Source organism: Anguilla anguilla, chromosome 18 (genome assembly GCF_013347855.1).
Source record: "Anguilla anguilla isolate fAngAng1 chromosome 18, fAngAng1.pri, whole genome shotgun sequence".
Classification (NCBI taxonomy): Eukaryota; Metazoa; Chordata; class Actinopteri; order Anguilliformes; family Anguillidae; genus Anguilla; species Anguilla anguilla.
In genome coordinates, this window is record NC_049218.1 from 1785505 (window position 1) to 1803645 (window position 18141).

Genomic DNA, 18141 nt, shown 5'->3' on the forward strand with positions numbered 1-18141 from the left:
AACATTTCTGGTAAAGCTGATTCGCATGACACTGACCTCAAAGGACAGCCAGCAAAGTGAACATCATGAAACTGTTCAAATTTTTTAAAAAAAGAAGGGAAAAAAAGCGGTAACTCAAGGTAATTTTATTTAGTATTTTTTTTATGCATAGTTATGCTTAATCTAATGTAATGATATTCCATAAATGCTGCTGAAAACACAATATTTGACAAGCGGAGGAACCATTCGTGCTCCTTAGATCTCAGACCACTCCCATAGAGACCTTGCATAATATTGCACACGCACACGCGTGATGTCTGAGCACTGCCAGCGTGTTCATGATATCTTTCATCTGCTCCGCTCTACGAGTCGGTAAGCAACTACTTTTCCCAGTGCAACCTGCTGCACAATTTACCCTCCATCTTATGCTGTGTTCACATTAGTTTGCACGTGCAAGAAATGTTTTCAGAAATGTTTCGGACATTAGAGGAAGTGAAACGTACCCTTCTTCAGTAAAGCAGACCTCGTTGAATGACCAGCGGAAAGAAGACTTAAATAGAAAATGTCCTCAATAAGGCATTGATTTTGTGTAAAACTGCGACATGGTGTATCATTACTTAAGAGATGGTCTACTGTCCACTGTGTGCACCTGGTTTATGTCCATTTTCATACTATTGCTAAGGGTTACAAAATCACACAAACATTTATTTGTAGAAGCACACACTGCATTGATGCATCAGGCATGTTTTGCAACAAGCTTTCTCCATACACTGTAATAACTATCTGCATAATTTAGGAAAGTCTTAAAGAGAAATGTGTGCCCTTGTTGGTATATTTCAACATTAAATATTTATGCTACTATATTAATTTATTGTACAAGGCCCAACCAGAAGCACAGCGATGGAGACACTTAACATTACTAATTCCTCTAACATCAAAGTATTGCTATATGCACTGTCTTTATACACAGCCCTCTTTTGACAAGACCATTTTTTTAACAGCATATTTCATCCATATATCAATGGAATCATAGCCCAATAGAAATGTATTATGTGGTTTCAAATAAATATTTACGGTTTGTGCACAATGAATATGTCTTTTAAAATGCAATCACTAATAAGATCAATATAATCTAATCGTTGCTTTAGGTTATGCACAACCAAATGTGTTGTACTTATAACAAAGCACAACGGCAACAGAATAAAAATGCATAATACGCAGTTTATAGCAATGCATTTGTTTTATCGGTTTCACTTAGATATTATCCTCAATGCAGACAACACCCACACAATGTGAGGTATGCAAGTTACAGCAGATGTATTATATTATGCAGTATGTCTATGTAGTTTTCGCAGATGTGTTCATAAAATATGTAGCCCTTGCGTTAGCGGCATATCTTTAAACGTTTTCCAACTTTTTGGGGTTTTCATGGAACTGCATGGGTGTTTCGCCATGATTTAGTGGTGTAGTGGTGCTTATCGTCAATTTCTCGCCGTTGGTAAACCCTGCGAAACGCATTTCCCTTTTTCGTCACATGGTGACGCTGCTTCTTTGGTGGGAGTGTTCCTTCTAATGATTAGCAAGAGGGGTCGCTCCGTGTGGCATTCCACGTTTCTCTCCCCACAGCCCAAACCATAGCTGGCCCTCCAAGTGTTCGACGATGGCGGACAGCGCAAGCGAAAGTGATACCGATGGTGCAGGGAGCACCACAGCCGCCCCGCAGTCGACTACGGCTTCTTCAGCTTCCAGCAAGCCGGGCATAGTAATTTCCCCGTTCCGACTGGAGGAGTTAACGAACCGACTGGCCTCGCTGCAGCAAGAGAACAAAGTGCTAAAAATCGAGCTAGAAACGTTCAAACTGAAGTGCAAAGCGCTGCAGGAGGAGAACCGGGATCTGCGTAAAGCTAGCGTCACCATTGTGAGTAGCTTACTAGCTGCCCAACGTTAGCATTGATAGGCTGTGTCATGTGGGTCCAAAACAATTGCCTAACGTTAGTAGTTTACCGATATATAAATGTGATTTTCATTGTGCAACCAAGTGGTTTGCTTATTAGCTTGCTAACAAAGCGACATATGATTTGCAAAATAAAGACCTGGCTAGCTAACGTTATCGTGTCAGCTTAATGTCTGTCGGTGGTCGTAGCACTGCTAACCTTATGTGGTTTCATTATTTCCTCATTTAAAAAGCCAGTCAAAACAAATGGTCAGTTATTATACACCAACTTCCGAGCTAAGCACTGTATAAGCCTATCTATCTAATGGTCGTTATGGTAGAAATGCAAGTTATCTTGCCAGTTAAGTAACGTTTTATAGGCCTTGCTCATGCAAAGCAAGCTAACAGCTTGCTAGCAAGCTAAGTCCAGCCAGATCGGTGAAGCATGGTGGTCCCTACTCATACCGAGAGAAAGCACGTCTAGTTTAGCTAACGGGCTAGCACGCCTAGTAGCTAGATAACGTGAGCTAGATATTTGGCGTGTTGGTTTTCGTGGCATTCCATTTTTTTCTCTTTTCAAACACCTTAATATGTTTTTGCCCATGGCTGGCCACAGTGGCAGTGTGGTTTAGTATTTGTTGACCGTTAGATAGCGTGTTGCTATACAGTTCTGCCTGGGACGTTAAGGAGCCAAGATTATTTGTTTTGCCATTTGCTGGGTTATGACCGTAGTATAATTCTGGCTTAATGTAGCTGATAGGAAAAATGTAAATGGTCTGCACTAACCTAGCCAGATACTGACCACTTCCCTCTCCTGTCTTGCTGCTACTGACCTAGCTAATTTCGCTACCTAGCTATCTGTGGATTGGGTGTTGGATTGGGTCTGGTTTGTCATACAAGAGCCATTTAATTAGTTTATGGTGATGTTGTGCAATAAAATGTCTTTGTTGTAATGCGTCCAATATTAGCGACTTTCCCCCTGATTCGGGATAAGTTTGATAAGACGTGTGGAAATGTAGATTGCTTGCGTTACTAGCAATATTAGCCAGCCAGCATGCTTGGCGTAACGTTAGTAGCAATATTAGCCAGCCAGCATGCTTGGCTCAGATATGGGCATGAAAGGTTTCATATGATCTTCCTGTCTGACCAGGAACACCATTGTTCTGACGCAGACAATGACGCAGAGATGCAACATCTTTGGTGTGTCAAATGGTCCTGTAACAAAATGGGACAAGCTGAAGGGATAGTTAAAATGCGCAGATTTTTGGAGGTGTCGGTCTACCGGGATACTTTTCTGTATTTTTAGAAAGTGTTGACGTTTGTATACGCTCTTCACTGCGTTCTGTTTGATCACGATGCAAAGGCTGCATGATCCTGTCCTCGCAGTCAGCTGATCGTAATTCACTGTTGGCGGACACTGCCGTTTTTGTGGAGGGAATTCGCTGACTGGATGTGTCTGCCTGCGGGATTTTTTTTTTTTTAACTATGAATTACTGCAGTTGTTCGATATGCATACAGTAGCCTGTGTTATATCCAGTACTCTAAAAGTACTTCACAGTTCTACTTGACAAATGCCACTCTTACAGCAACTTGCCAGTTTAAAAAGGAAATGCTTTTCCCAAAATTGGTAATTCCACTGTGTTTAACAGCTAAAGCACAGAGACATTCATGCCTGTGCACAGTGAACTGATCCTGTACAATTTGTGCTCTTTTCATAATTGTTTATCTTAATGGGGAAAGCAATTTCTGGGGGCGAAAGGGCATAGCAATTGCATGAAAAATGTTTTTTTAGAACCAAAGACAAATTGCTTGTTTTTTCTGATGTGGGTTAATGTCAGTAGGTGGTATCATATGAGTGTTCAACACCCAACCCCGCCTGTGCCAAGAGACCTATTTAGAGCCCCTTTACTGCTGTCCCCCCAGGTCATGGCAGTCTGTATATGTGCTGGTCCTGATGAAGTAAACACACACATCAAACCAGGTGCTGGGCTGGGCAAGCAGCATGAGCAGTTCAGTAAAGCCTGCACGCTGAAACTCAGTATGCACCTTTATTCTGCAGAGTTTCAGATCCTGTGTGGATCTTGGTCAGGTAATGCTTAACGGTATTTATTCGGTGAGACATGCAGTGCGATAGGTTGACAGGGGAAGAGGCAGGGTCAGACCACGAATCACCTGAGACCATCTGGCCGGGTGGTAAGCGGTGGATCATTGATTGGTTGTGCTGTGTGGACTGGGCTGTGTGGACTGGACTGGGCTATGTGGACTGGAGTGGGTTGTGTTGCTGGGATTTGCATTGGATTAATGCTCATGGTGAACAGAAGTGTGATTGCGTCCTGGTGCCGTTCGCAAAATATGAAGTATTTGCAAATGCACGTGGGTTCTGAGCGCATTGCTACATGTACCTGAGCCCTCATTTTGACACTGGCCTTCTCTGAACACGGGAAACTGCGTTATAAAAGCGTCCAGTCGGCTGCCGAGTGTGTGCAGAGCCCGGGAGGGCCTGTGAGGGGTTCCTAATTGCCCTGCCTTTGCCCTGCTCCCTGCACAGAATGTGTTTGTGAGCCAGTGCTTTCCTGCGCCTGCCAATTAGCTCGCACAGAAATAAATGTACTTAGCCTTTGACCTTAAGGGAAACGTCTATATTCGTCCGGATCGCGTGGCCCGCACTGCGGCTGCTTACGCGGCACCGTGAGTTTTATTATGCTGTTCATTGTCTGCGCTCACTGTCCTGCGCTGTTGGGTGGTGAACGTGCTGTTGCTGATAGATCAGTTATCTCGCTGTTATAAGCAGGCTGGACCTTATCTGGGCCATGCTCCTGAAACCCAGTATGTTGGCACAGGTCCAGTCTTAAGTCCATGCAGCCTTAAGTGAGATGGGCACTGAACTTCTGAGGGTGACTTAACAACTTAACCGGTCATATTATGCATAAGGAAACCAGTATTACCATATTAAGCCTATTTTTTCAGCTGGTGTTTTAAAGTGGGCTTTTTCAGTCTGAAAGCAGCAGAGTTCTTGTAGTGCCCCCTGCTGGTCGATTGGGTAGTGCTCATTTTGAGGCCATGCTTGTTGTGTAATTAATATGGCATTTCTATTTTAACGTATCTGTGCTGCGATTGTTTAGCGGGCTGACGATCAGGAGTAACCTTAAAGCGAACGGCCGCTCGGGGCTGGCCAGCCGGCTCGTGTTTAGAAAGGACATGCTGTGCACCGCAGTGTCATTTCCCGTTTTTATGCGTTTGAAATGAGCAAGCGCACATCTTTAACCTGTGGTCCAATGACCACTTCAAACGCAAGAAAACAGTGATTACACACAGCCTTTAAGAACCGCAGTCTTTCAGAAATGTAGTCTTTAAGAAATGCAGTCTTTAAGAACAGGCTTTTTGGATTCCACCTTCTACTCAACTGGCCAAGATGCGTTTTATTAACGAGCACGAGAAACTCATTAAAATCAAAATTTATCAGACTTGATGGTTTGGGGAAAATGAAAAGATGTTAAGATGAAAGCTAATGCTGTGATTACATAAAATGTCAGTGAAACATTTCATTAATGGCCGGCTTCTTTAATCCGTGCGTCGCATGGGAACCAGACTGCCGTGAGCGGAGCTGTGCTGTGATGATGTCACGCGCTCAGGAGACGGCGTAGACGAACACTGTAAAGGAGGGCTTTCGCGCCCCACGTCGCTCTGACATTTGCCTTTTGATCTGCAGCAAGCCAGGGCAGAGCAAGAGGAGGAGTTCATCAGCAACACGCTGTTCAAGAAGATCCAGGCCCTGCAGAAGGAGAAGGAGACGCTCGCTGTCAACTACGAGAAAGAAGAGGAGTTCCTCACCAATGAGCTCTCGCGCAAACTTATGCAAGTAAGAGTCACCTGACTGCTGTCTGGCAATGTGTTTTTACATGCGGCGCTGGGTAAGGTGGGGAGCGGGAGGGGTATGGGAGAGAAGTGTTTGTGTTCCCGCTGGAACATGGATCACTGTATTGTCCCCCACTGCGCTTGGATGACGGACCATGTACAGGAAATGACATCCTCTGTGAAATATCAGTGTGCTTTCCGTCGATTATTAACTTGAAATTTGCCCAAGGTTGTGGAGCCCTTTTGAAATAGGTCATATTTATTGTGATGTGAACAATCTTTTCTTGAACATAATTTGTTCTTTGAAAATTAGTTTGGGCTTACGCAATGCGTGGAAAATCTTACATATTTCTGACCGTGAAGAAGACACTGAAGGAATTATTAATCTTGGCGATTATTAAAAATCAGCTACGTAACATAAATATTGAAAATCTCCCAAAATGACCATTGGACCAATACATGCATCTATGAGCGGTATAGCCATATGTATTATTTGTTAATTATTTACACTGTTAGTGTTTTGTAAAAGCTAGAGAATATCGCTTTCATAGATTTGGAATTGCTCCATCTAGAAAACAGCTGATGATGACGATACAATGTTTGAGTGTGTTGTTATTAACTGTGTGTCTGTGCCCCTGGCTCCACCCCTTTCTGCCCCCCCCACCCCCCAGCTGTAGCAGGCAAAGGCGGAGCTGGTCTTTGAGTGTGTGGTTATTAACTGTGTGTCTGTGCCCCTGGCTCCACCCCCCCAGCTGCAGCATGAAAAGGCGGAGCTGGAGCAGCACCTGGAGCAGGAGCAGGAGTTCCAGGTCAACAAGCTGATGAAGAAGATCAAGAAGCTGGAGAACGACACCATCTCCAAGCAGCTGACCCTGGAGCAGGTAGGGTCACATGACCTCTGTCAGGTCGGCGGGCTGTGCCGGTGATCACATGACTCTCTTGCGGTAGGGTCACATGATCTCAGTCTGGCATTTTGGGGACGCAGGTGGCGGTGTGCCAGAGACGGGTACACGGGACAGGGAACGTCAGCGATAGCCATTCCAGACAAGGGCCAAACTCGGGACAGGCCAACCATGTTTACCCTGCGGGACAGAGGTTCCCTAGCTGTGATCTCAAAGCCCCCCAAAAATGAGCAGTCTGTGGCTGTTTTACTGAGAATTACTTCTGTTTACCGTTATCTGTGCCATGTTTTTCCAGCTGAGGCGTGAGAAAATTGACCTTGAGAACACGCTGGAGCAGGAGCAGGAAGCCCTGGTCAATCGGCTGTGGAAGAGGATGGACAAGCTGGAGGCGGAGAAGAGGTCAGTGAAGAGTGCGGCTGCACCGCCTACCGCTGAAACAACCTCCCGGATTACCCACACTCTCATTCAGCCTAATCCAGCATGACCATCTGACCCACACCCTCATTCAGCCTAATCCAGCATGACCATCTGACCCACACTCTCATTCAGCCTAATCCAGCATGACCATCTGACCCACACCCTCATCCAGTCTAATCCAGCATGACCATCTGACCCACACCCTCATCCAGTCTAATCCAGCATGACCATCTGACCCACACCCTCATTCATCCTAATCCAGCATGACCATCTGACCCACACCCTCATTCAGCCTAATCCAGCATGACCATCTGACCCACACCCTCATTCAGCCTAATCCAGCATGACCATCTGACCCATACCCTCATCCAGTCTAATCCAGCATGACCATCTGAGACACACCCTCATTCAGCCTAATCCAGCATGACCATCTGACCCACACCCTTATTCTGCCTAATCCAGCATGACCATCTGACCCACACCCTCATTCAGCCTAATCCAGCATGACCATCTGACCCACACCCTCATTCATCCTAATCCAGCATGACCATCTGACCCACACCCTCATTCAGCCTAATACAGCATGACCATCTGACCCACACCCTCATTCTGTCTAATCCAGCATGACCATCTGACCCACACCCTCATTCAGCCTAATCCAGCATGACCATCTGACCCACACCCTCATTCTGTCTAATCCAGCATGACCATCTGACCCACACCCTCATTCTGTCTAACCCAGCATGGCCATCTGACCGACACCCTCATTCAGCCTAATCCAGCATGACCACTGACCCACACCCTCATCCAGCCTAATCCAGCATGACCATCTGACCCACACCCTCCTTCAGTATAATCCAGCATGACCATCTGACCCACACCCTCATCCAGTCTAATCCAGCATGACCATCTGACCCACACCCTCATCCAGCCTAATCCAGCATGACCATCTGACCCACACCCTCATTCATCCTAATCCAGCATGACCATCTGACCCACACCCTCATTCAGTCTAACCCAGCATGACCATCTGACCCACACCCTCATCCAGTCTAATCCAGCATGACCATCTGACCCACACCCTCATCCAGCCTAATCCAGCATGACCATCTGACCCACACCCTCATTCATCCTAATCCAGCATGACCATCTGACCCACACCCTCCTTCAGTATAATCCAGCAGGACGATCTGACCAAGTTTAGGTGCCTGCAGTACTTCTGCACGTCGATATTTGTGCTCCTCCAGCACACCAGGACCAGGAGCATGCCCTTGTGGTATGCGATTGGTTTTCAGATGCTGTCAAACAAAAATCAATTAATTTTTCTGCTTCCAGATAAAAAAATCTAAAATGTGCAGTCTTATTTGGACTGTCTTTTGACACTGGAAAAAAATAATGGATTAGTTTAATTAAATGGCAACAAAAAAAAATTCTGGTACAACTTTCTAAAAATTTCCCAGGACAGTGAATCTCAGAACATTCAGTTCCTGTGATGTTCAATTCATGACCACAACAGACTTTCAGTGTTTAGCCTGTTCTGTAAATCTACACCAGCAAGTTCCTGTATCGCACATAAGTAAAATGCAAGGGGATTTTCTGATCAAACTTTCCAAGGGAACATAACTAGAAACAAGGAACTGCCAGGGTAGTTTAATCCATGTGGGGTTTTTTTTAATTTTTTGTTTTTGATTAGACTGTATTGTGACACACTTAACACGCGTGTCTCCTGTTGAAAATGCAGAATTCTGCAGGAGAAGCTGGACCAGCCCCTATCCGCCCCTCCGTCTCCCAGGGATATCTCCATGGAGATCGATTCCCCGGAGAACATGATGCGGCACATCCGCTTCCTGAAGAACGAGGTGGAGCGCCTGAAGAAGAACCTGCGAATCACCGAGCTGCAACGTGAGTGCTGATTGGCCCCTCCCACAAAGGCTCCACCCCCAAATGCCCCTCCCACAAATGCTCCACCCACAAACGCCCCTCCCACAAAGGCTCCACCCCCAAACGCCCCTCCCACAAAGGCTCCACCCACAAACGCTCTACCCACTGAGGTGCTGTACCTGAGCTCCCAGGGTACTGGCACAACCATTTGCAGTCAAGCACTTACTAACCCATAAGAGCTGGATTAGTCAGTCCTCTAGGTGCCCTCATTTTACATTATCAATGCTAATGTCCCAATAATAGCTTGATTAGTCAACCTACCAGGTCCTCATGCTACATAGTATTCACAACCTGATGCGTAATAGGAAGCAGGTTATTTTATTTTGCAGGGACCTGAGCCTGTAGAAAATGACCCCAGTTCGCTTTCTCTACTTCAGTCGTGTTAATGGAAGTTTGTTGAAAGTTTGATCCCCGTTTGACCACTGCTTACAGTGGCCCTGTGGTATTGCTGCCAGTGTTAATGTTCTGATGAGAGCCCATTTGGAAACACAGCCTTGCGCATTTTAATTTGTCTATTGACTCCTATATGCCAAAAGTGTAAGAAACAGTCTCAAACTTAAGTTTGCAAAGGACAAATCATTATTCTTCTGCTTTTTGGAAATTTATATAGCCACTAGAGGGCAGTATTGCCACAGGTATACGTTGGAAGCCCATCCAATGGCAGCTGCAAACAGTATAAGGTCCCTATTTTGCATGTTACCCACAATAACAGCATCATACCAGCAGATCCCATAATGCATCTTACCTACAGTAACAGCACCAGACCTGCATGTCCCCTTATTGCCCGTTGCCCACGCGGCTGCGCGTTCTCCCCTCAGACACGGAGAAGCGGGCGCAGTACATCGAGGAGGAGCGGCACATGCGGGAGGAGAACGTCCGGCTGCAGAGGAAGCTCCAGCGGGAGATGGAGCGCAGGGAGGCGCTGTGCCGCCAGCTGTCCGAGAGCGAGTCCAGCCTGGAGATGGACGACGAGAGGTCAGAGCCGCCGGGACCGCCAGAGCCGCCGGGCCGCCAACCCGCCGACGCGCCTCCACGCTGCTAACGCTGGCCCTCCACTGGCCCTTAAACCCAGGCCCTCTGTGACACGGCCTAGCTTAACCTTAACACTCTGTGGTGTGAGGTCATAAATGCGTGATTAGAATGTTCTCTACTGAACATTCTAATGCTGATGATGTAACAATCACTGCTGGTGACTGAAAGCAGCGGAGTTCTAACACTGACTTAGAATGTGTAAAAAAAAAATTTTTTTTTTAAGTAAATTAAATGCATTTATATAAATCTCTAAATGGGTTAATTAAAATGTATATGCATATTTTAAAATGTAAAAACGTTAATTTAAACTGAGCGTGACCTTCTGTTGAACAGGTATTTTAATGAGATGTCTGCACAAGGTCTTCGCCCCCGCACTGTGTCCAGCCCCATCCCGTATACGCCCTCCCCCAGCTCCAGCAGGCCGATCTCACCCGGTACGTATCCGCGCCAGGTACCTACCTGCTCATTCCTGGGCATTTAAAACGTACCGAGCCCTTAATGGCAGTGTGGTGTGAGAACGGGGAGCTTAAGGCTTAACAGTGATTATGAAACCCAGTTCTTTCCCTCAGCTGTAATCAGGCCAAGGTTGTGTTTTTACTCGTTTCAGAATGATTGCAGAAGCGTTATTAATGTAATTCTCTGAGGTAATTTCCAATCGATCAAAACAATCAAATTTTCTTTATTTAGCGCATTTTAAGAAGGACTTGTCACAGCATGCTTTGCAGTTTAGGCCAGGGTGAACTGGAAAGCATGTTGTGACAAGTCCTTGGTAAAAATGCGTAGTGTAAATAAAACTTGATTGATTGATTTTAAACTGCCAGAGGAGAACAACAACCAAGTTGTGTTGCCATAGAGACCCGTTTGAAATGATGCGCGCGGCGGCTCGATGGAAAGCGTGGTGCATGTTGGGAAGGAAGAAAGGGAACTGCAAAGCAAACGGGGAAAAGATGGTGGCACACTGTGTCCCTGAAGCAGTATTGTGTACAGGGCCACACTCCTGTCACATTTCCTGCTTTATTCAGAGAGAGAGAGAGAGAGAGAGAGAGCAGAGCGATAGAGAGCTCTATATGTCAGACTGGCAGTCTTAGACTGAATTGTGGGCCACCCAATTGTACCATGATTATTATTAGTATTAATAATGGCGTAGGATGGGCTGATTGGTTGTTGGATTCTGCAGGGACAGTTTGATTGGGTGTTGTATTGTACAGGGATAGTCTGATTGGGTGTTGTATTGTACAGGGACTGTCTGATTGGGTGTTGGATTCTGCAGGGACAGTCTAGTTGGGTGTTGTACAGGCACAGTCTGATTGGGTGTTGTATTGTACAGGCACAGTCTGACTGGGTGTTGTATTGTACAGGGACAGTCTGATTGGGTGTTGTATTGTACACACACAGTCTGATTGGGTGTTGTATTGTACAGAGACAGTCTGATTGGGTGTTGTATTGTACACACACACTCTGATTGGTTGTCTCCTCCTCCCCCAGGCCTGTCGTACGGCAGTCACACGGTGGGCTTCACTCCCCCGGCCACCCTGACCAGAGCGGGCATGTCGTACTACAACACGCCCGGGCTGCACGTGCACGTGGGCGGCTCCCACGGCGTGGCGGTAAGTCCTGGCCCCGCCTCCAGAGTCCTTTAACCACGCCCCCAGAGCTAACACTCATGCCTAGCCCCGCCTACAGAGTCTTTTAACCACACCCTCAGAGCTAACGCCCATGTCTAGCCCCGCCTCCAGAGTCTTTTAACCACACCCTCAGAGCTAACGCCCATGCCTAGCCCCGCCTCCAGAGTCTTTTAACCACACCCTCAGAGCTAATGCCCATGCCTGGCCCCGCCTCCAGAGTCTTTTAACCACGCCCCCAGAGCTAACGCCCATGCCTGGCCCCGCCTCCAGAGTCTTTTAACCACACCCTCAGAGCTAATGCCCATGCCTGGCCCCGCCTCCAGAGTCTTTTAACCACGCCCCCAGAGCTAACTCCCATGCCTGGCCCTGCCTCCAGTGTCGAAAGGGTGGAGCATCAGTGCTTTATGAGGGTGTTACTGATGTACAATGACTTCCCTATGAGGCATTTTGTGGTCACCTTTTAAGTAAGGTTACAGCCCAGGTTAATGGGTAATGAATATGATACTGTAATGTACTATTGTAATAGTATTTTAAGTATAATTATTTTAAAGGTATATATATACACACACAAACGCACCCACAATACTAGCATAAATTTTGGAAACACTGCATTGATGAATGTTAATCAAGAGTTTTATATATGTGTGTGTGTGTGTGTGTCTGTGTTTTTTGGTATTTCCCCGTATCCATTTGTTTTCACTTTGTGAACCCTTGTGAGATAAGCTCTTCAAATTGCACGCCATTAAAAGCTTATCATAGTTGAGTCTTATCATGAGTCTCTCAGTAATGAGTCAGGGTTTTGTTTGACTAAGTATGTAGGTTTGGGTTAGCAGAGTGTTATATCTGGATGGAAAAATGACGAGGCAGAAAATCTGACCTGTGTGACATTTTGAGAGCAGGCGAGTCGGTAAGCTGAATAACTCCTCTCTCAGATTAGTGCCTGATGATTTTGCTCGGACTTCGGTGAGAAGCCAAGACCTCTCGACCGAGGTGATTCAGAATGAACTGTTAACCTATGTACTGGGTCCGTGTGAAGCCCGTCTCATTAACTGTGTTGACTTAAACGAAAGCAGATAGCTTTCTTTAAAAGGAGAGGGTTCTCGTTGTGAGTCCCAACATCTTCCTCAACATGGTTTCTTGGGGCCTCCTGAGATTTCCAGAACACTCGGTTGGAAACCGTTAGACAAACGTAGGGCACTTGGTTTCTATTTCACCAGTGGTCCCTGTTTCATTGATGAATAAGATGTAGGCCTGGATTTAATTTGTCAATCCTTCATTTTTCCATTGAAAAAACAGTGTATTTGATTCCTTTGCACGATGGGATTCAGTGTGTTTGTGTTCTGTAATTGCCGTTCCGTTTTTCCCGTGTTACGTTAAGAGACCAGAACCCGTTTTGTCCAAGATGTCCGTCAGGCCGGTTACACTCCTGCCTCCAGTCAGTCATCAAAGCAGCGGTAGATGGTCTGCAGTTGTTTTTTGGGTTTGAAATATCTCACAGCCTTGCTGCAGAACTGCAGTGTCTGTCGCTAACTCCTGCTACAAAACATTCAAAATGGTTTTGTCTGCAGCCTCATTAAAGGGAGTAATGATGTTTAATGTTTGAATTACCGAGTATTCAGTTGTGCGTTCTGTGAAAGTCTGCCGTCCTGCCCTTTGAAACCGTTGACATCATCATGGGGCTCGCCTGTTACTTTGTCTAAAATGCTGTTTCTGTTTTGATGGAGGCGATGACCTTTGACCTTCGCCTCTTTTCTTTCCCCCCCCCTCCTTTTTCCACAGAGGCCTTCTCCGAGAAGAAGCAACAGCCCCGACAAGTTCAAACGTCCCACGCCTCCGCCCTCCCCCAACACGCAGTCGATGGCTCAGCCCCCGCCCCCGCCCCCCCCCGCCCGCGCAGCCCATGGTCCTGTCCTCTTCCGCCCAGAACACGCCCCCCCTGCAGTCCCAGTCCTCGCAGCCGTAGAGCATGCGCGCGGCCTCGTCGCCAGCTAGCGGGTTCACCGGGGCGCGGCCCCCAAAGCCAAAGGCTTCCTCCTCCCTGTCTGGTGTTGACTTTACCAGCACTGAGCTTGTGTAGGCTTAGCTGTTAAGTGTGTTGTAGATGTTTGTTTAGAATGCAGCCAGTGTTGTGGCCCTACGACACTTTAAAAAAAAAAAAAAAGAAAAAACGAAAAAAATGAATAATAATAATTAACGGCGTTTTCTCATCAGCGCGTACTGGAACTGTGCTTGTTGAATCTGTTTTTGTTTTTTTTGTGTTTTTTTTTTGTATTTGTTTTTTTCTTTTATTGGTTTGAAGCATTTGCCACCAAAACAAAAATGATATTACAGAGATTTGTCTGTGAAGGAAACGATATTGTGTGATGATGTCACGCTCGGTTTTGGGACGACTGCGAGTTTTTGGTTTTTGAAAAAGGGAACCGGGCTCCTCCCTTCTCCAGCGCGGTGCGAGTCGCACCTGCACAGGTGAGCCCGGAGCTTTCCAGCGCTGCTCACCTGGCATCACGTGATTGGATGAACGCTGGCACGCCACAGAACTACCAACGCCGGTTTGAACAATTCAAGTGTACCATTTCCTCCCACTACCTGCAGTGTCACTACAGCCTTTCTCCGGTCAGTAAATGGGCTTCACTCGAATGGTACCGGCGAACAAAAGGAAGCGTATGCAGTTCCATCTTGATAATCGGTTGGTGAACTTACTCCGACGCTTAGTTTCAGCTTCTGAGAGACCGCGTAAATATGGTCCGTCTTAAGTTTTCAGTTTTCCGAGCTTCGCGTTCGGCGCACGGTCCACGGCGTCGCGTCGCTGCGGTGTCGTCATCGCTTTCGAAGATCTGAAAGCGCAAGTGCTGTCGGTTCAGCCGCCGCTGGTCCACGCATGGCTGTGCAGAAATCACACGCGTGTAGCTGAAGGGGTGTTTCTTTAGGGAGTGCCCCGGGAGAGACCGCACTCTCCTGCGGGAGCATCTCGCTAAACTGGCTCAGTGCCTGACCAATCGGCTCTTTTGTAAAAAAAAATAAAAAAAAATAAAAAAACGTGATGTTCCGCTTACCTGTTCTACGGAACCGTTAAGTGGCTGGGAGTGTAAAAGGACGGCGTCTCTTTTAACGGGAGGGTTCAAGTCATTCGCTGGTGGCCTGGACCACCCTCGGGCACCCCCTGCGCGTAGGTACCCAAGAGCTTAACGTTGCTCCCGGCATTTTGATTCACTTTAAAAGGCTAACGGAGGTTCTGATGGAGTGTTTCTGTCACGGCATTAAGCAGCACTCCTCTTGAGGCTCTGGCATTGACTTTCAAGGGATTCCAAGCATCTCTTTATGGCTATACCACTGTGACTTTAGTATAAATTATAATCCCCCCCCCTTTAAATACTGCTAGGGAATCGGCTTGCACCTTGCAATAATAGCACTAGAGATCGTACCAGTATGGCATTAGAGCAAATATATATATTTTAAGCTTTGTAAAAAAATAATTAAAAAAACCAAAGTCATTTTAAAATAGTCACATTCTAAAATGTTGAGTTAATTCTGAGTTCTCATCTCCCCCATGTTAGTCCAAGCCAGCGTACTGAGTATTTTGCACCAATGGTGCTATCAGCTGTCTCTGTAGCTGGGTAAAAAAAAAAAAAATAATAATAATAATCATCATCATCCAGATGACCTTAAGCACTTGCATTTTCTTCCAGCTGTACTTCACAGTATTTCAGGTGGAAGGACATCCCGCAATAGAAATGGATATGGCCCAGATATGTGCAGATATTTAACCTCGCTGTATGCCCTCAGAAAAAAAAAACAAAACAAAAAATAAAAAACTTTCCATCAGTGGACATAACACACAACTGCATAATATTGAGGCTCAAAAACACACGAGTCTGTGATTTTACTTTTTCCTTCCTGTGATGGTTTTGTTTGTTTAGTGTGGCCGAGAAAATAAATGTGAGAGAATGTCGCGAAATTATGATTTCTGTGCGGAATGTGTTTGAGTTGTATTTCTGTTCCTAAGGCAACCTTTTCACTCCAGGTTTTTTTGTTTTCTTGTTGTTTTACTTTCCCTTGTACGTGTGAGTTGTAAGTATGCACAATTTCAGGAAATATTTTCTCGTTTAAAAAAAAAAAAAACACAGGGACAATCTGTGGTGTTGACCTACATTTCAACATTTTACCAAGCCCATTTGCGAGAGATGTTTTTGGGTTTAGGATTTTTTGGAGGTGTGTTTTTGCTTCTTTATTTTAGACTGTTGACAAATGAATGTAAAGTGTGCTCATGTTTTACTGCTACCATTAACGGAACTATCACCTTCAAGCCTTAACGCCCTGTGGTGTGGCTAAATGTAAACATTATCTACCCCCCTCCCCCCCCATCAAATGATGAAAGCCTTAATCTGTGTTCCTAGAAGACTTTGGTTGCGAAGGCTGTTAATTATTGACCTTCCTCAAATTGGAATTGAATTGAGTTTAGGGGTTAAACTGTCACTCGAAACACTTTTTGCGAAGACGGCGGTCGACTGGATTCCCGCTCGTGTTCTCCTGTTGAAAGCCTCTCATAGCGCCGTCGCGCCGTTCTCATGGCAACGGCTCTGTTTTGGTACTACGAAAGTTACAGCTTCGTTTCCATCTCGACAAAAAAGTTAAGACTGGGGATGAAATGTGGCTCGCTAAGGATTGTATTGTTTGTTTTAGCAATATAATGGGTTAGACAAAGTCCTTGAAATATTGTGCCAACACCCACCTTTCATGCATGGATATTACACCAGCACTAAATATGGCATTCTGCTAGCACTTTTCTTTGAAGGTATGAGAGGTTTTTTTTATTTTATTTTTTTTATTATTTTCTTTTCTTTTAACTGACCTCTGTATTACCCTGGGACAGACTAAAGTAACAGTATGTAAGGTTAATTTAAATCATATTCCAAGTACACAAAGGAGATCTATTAAAATATTTGATGGGAACTGTAAGGTGTCTGAGAAGTTTTTTTTTTTTTAGTGAACTGCTTCAGCGTGTTTTTCTGTCTAGCCGCCTGATCTGCTGTAAATGTGACATGAGCCTTTTTTCTGTAGAAACGGTCCTGGAATTTTGGTGCGTTATTTTCAAAGCCGAACCGAACTCCTCTGCACTGGCCTTGTCCAGTTTGTGAGTGAACTGGTGAGACTCCTGATCAGTGATGGCGGTAAGATGCTGTAATTCCTGCATGGCCGCAATGGCGGTAATGCCTGCCTTACTGTAACGCGCTGAGCGGTAATGAGCCCGGCGCTGTCCCGCGTATGAGGGTGGCCTGTTGAGTTTCAGGGCCATCGGTGTGGGGGTATGTGTGACCTGACCCAAATGTATTCCCTTTAACCTGTGGGAAACGAGGCAGAAGCTCCTGCCCCCCCCCCCCCCCCCCCCCCCCAATCTTCCCATGTTTGGGCAGTTATTTGTGTCGGACGGTATTATATGGGCGCAGCATATTATACATTTTTTCCTTTATGCGGTGGTTTTCTGCTGCTAAGTAATTAGAAATATTCCCAACAAGTATTCTGATTGGCTGAATTAAAAGCAAGCTGTGAAGCATCGGGTTTTTAAATAGAACCAAAGGACGGCAAAGTAGACGGGTTTATTTTGTTCACGGGGCTCGGCACCTACTGTGACACCTTCACCCAATTCTGTGATAACCGCAGATAGTGCAGAGGGAAGTGAGAACATCGAGGTTGTCTGATCTGTGGGGTTAGGTCACACATCTATCATAGCTTACATGCAGGAAAAACATCACACACATCACGAACACACATGAACATGTTGCATGCACGCACACATACACACACACACACACAGACAGGCGGACACACACGTGCATACACACACGCGCACACTTGTCATAGCAGGTCCATGGGTACTTCAGCCGAGTGCATGGGAGGGAATCTGTACGTTTTCACTCTGTTGTAGACTGTGACCCCATAAACCAACGGTAGGGTCCAAAACGACCCGATTCAGGGTTTTCGCCCTTTATATTTCTCTGCCAGTCTACAATTGGTTTTCAAACCTGTTTCCTATCCCAGGGTCACAGTTGATAAGGTTTAGTGCCCCCTGCCCTCCCATTCACCGACCACTTTTTTTGGTGAATGGGGTGGTCAAATTGCAGTTTTATTGGGAAAGTTGTTTATTTTTAAGGGACAAAGGTGAGGACTGAAGATGAATACTTTCTGTGTGTTCTGGAGAAGGAAACAGTACTTCCCTGTGTCAACGGATGAAGGAAAAACCACCAGGAAGTATCATCATCGTCACTTCCTGTCACAGATGGAAGGTTCAGACTGGCCCTGAGGAGTCTGCATCTGCATTCCCATACCGGGGTCCAGACTTGTGAACGAAGGAAAAGTTAGTTAATCTAGTGCAAGATGAGGAACCAGCCTGGAGACCCCCCGCAGCGTTCTGTTCTCTCCTGGCTGTCTGAGATGGGTTGCCATGGCGAGGAAGCTCCTG

General features: G+C 46.0%; 1 protein-coding gene across 1 annotated transcript; it reads left to right on the forward strand.

Annotated features, from left to right (window-relative positions):
* Positions 1 to 277: 277 nt before the first annotated feature.
* Positions 278 to 16634, forward strand: LOC118218205 (coiled-coil domain-containing protein 6-like). The gene is given in 11 exon segments (XM_035400703.1): positions 278 to 351; positions 1606 to 1897; positions 5622 to 5771; positions 6520 to 6648; positions 6965 to 7068; positions 8828 to 8988; positions 9846 to 10002; positions 10393 to 10493; positions 11545 to 11666; positions 13464 to 13564; positions 13566 to 16634. Coding segments are annotated over 11 exon segments (1458 nt in total). The 5' UTR covers positions 278 to 292; the 3' UTR covers positions 13648 to 16634.
* The last annotated feature ends 1507 nt before the right edge of the window (positions 16635 to 18141 follow it).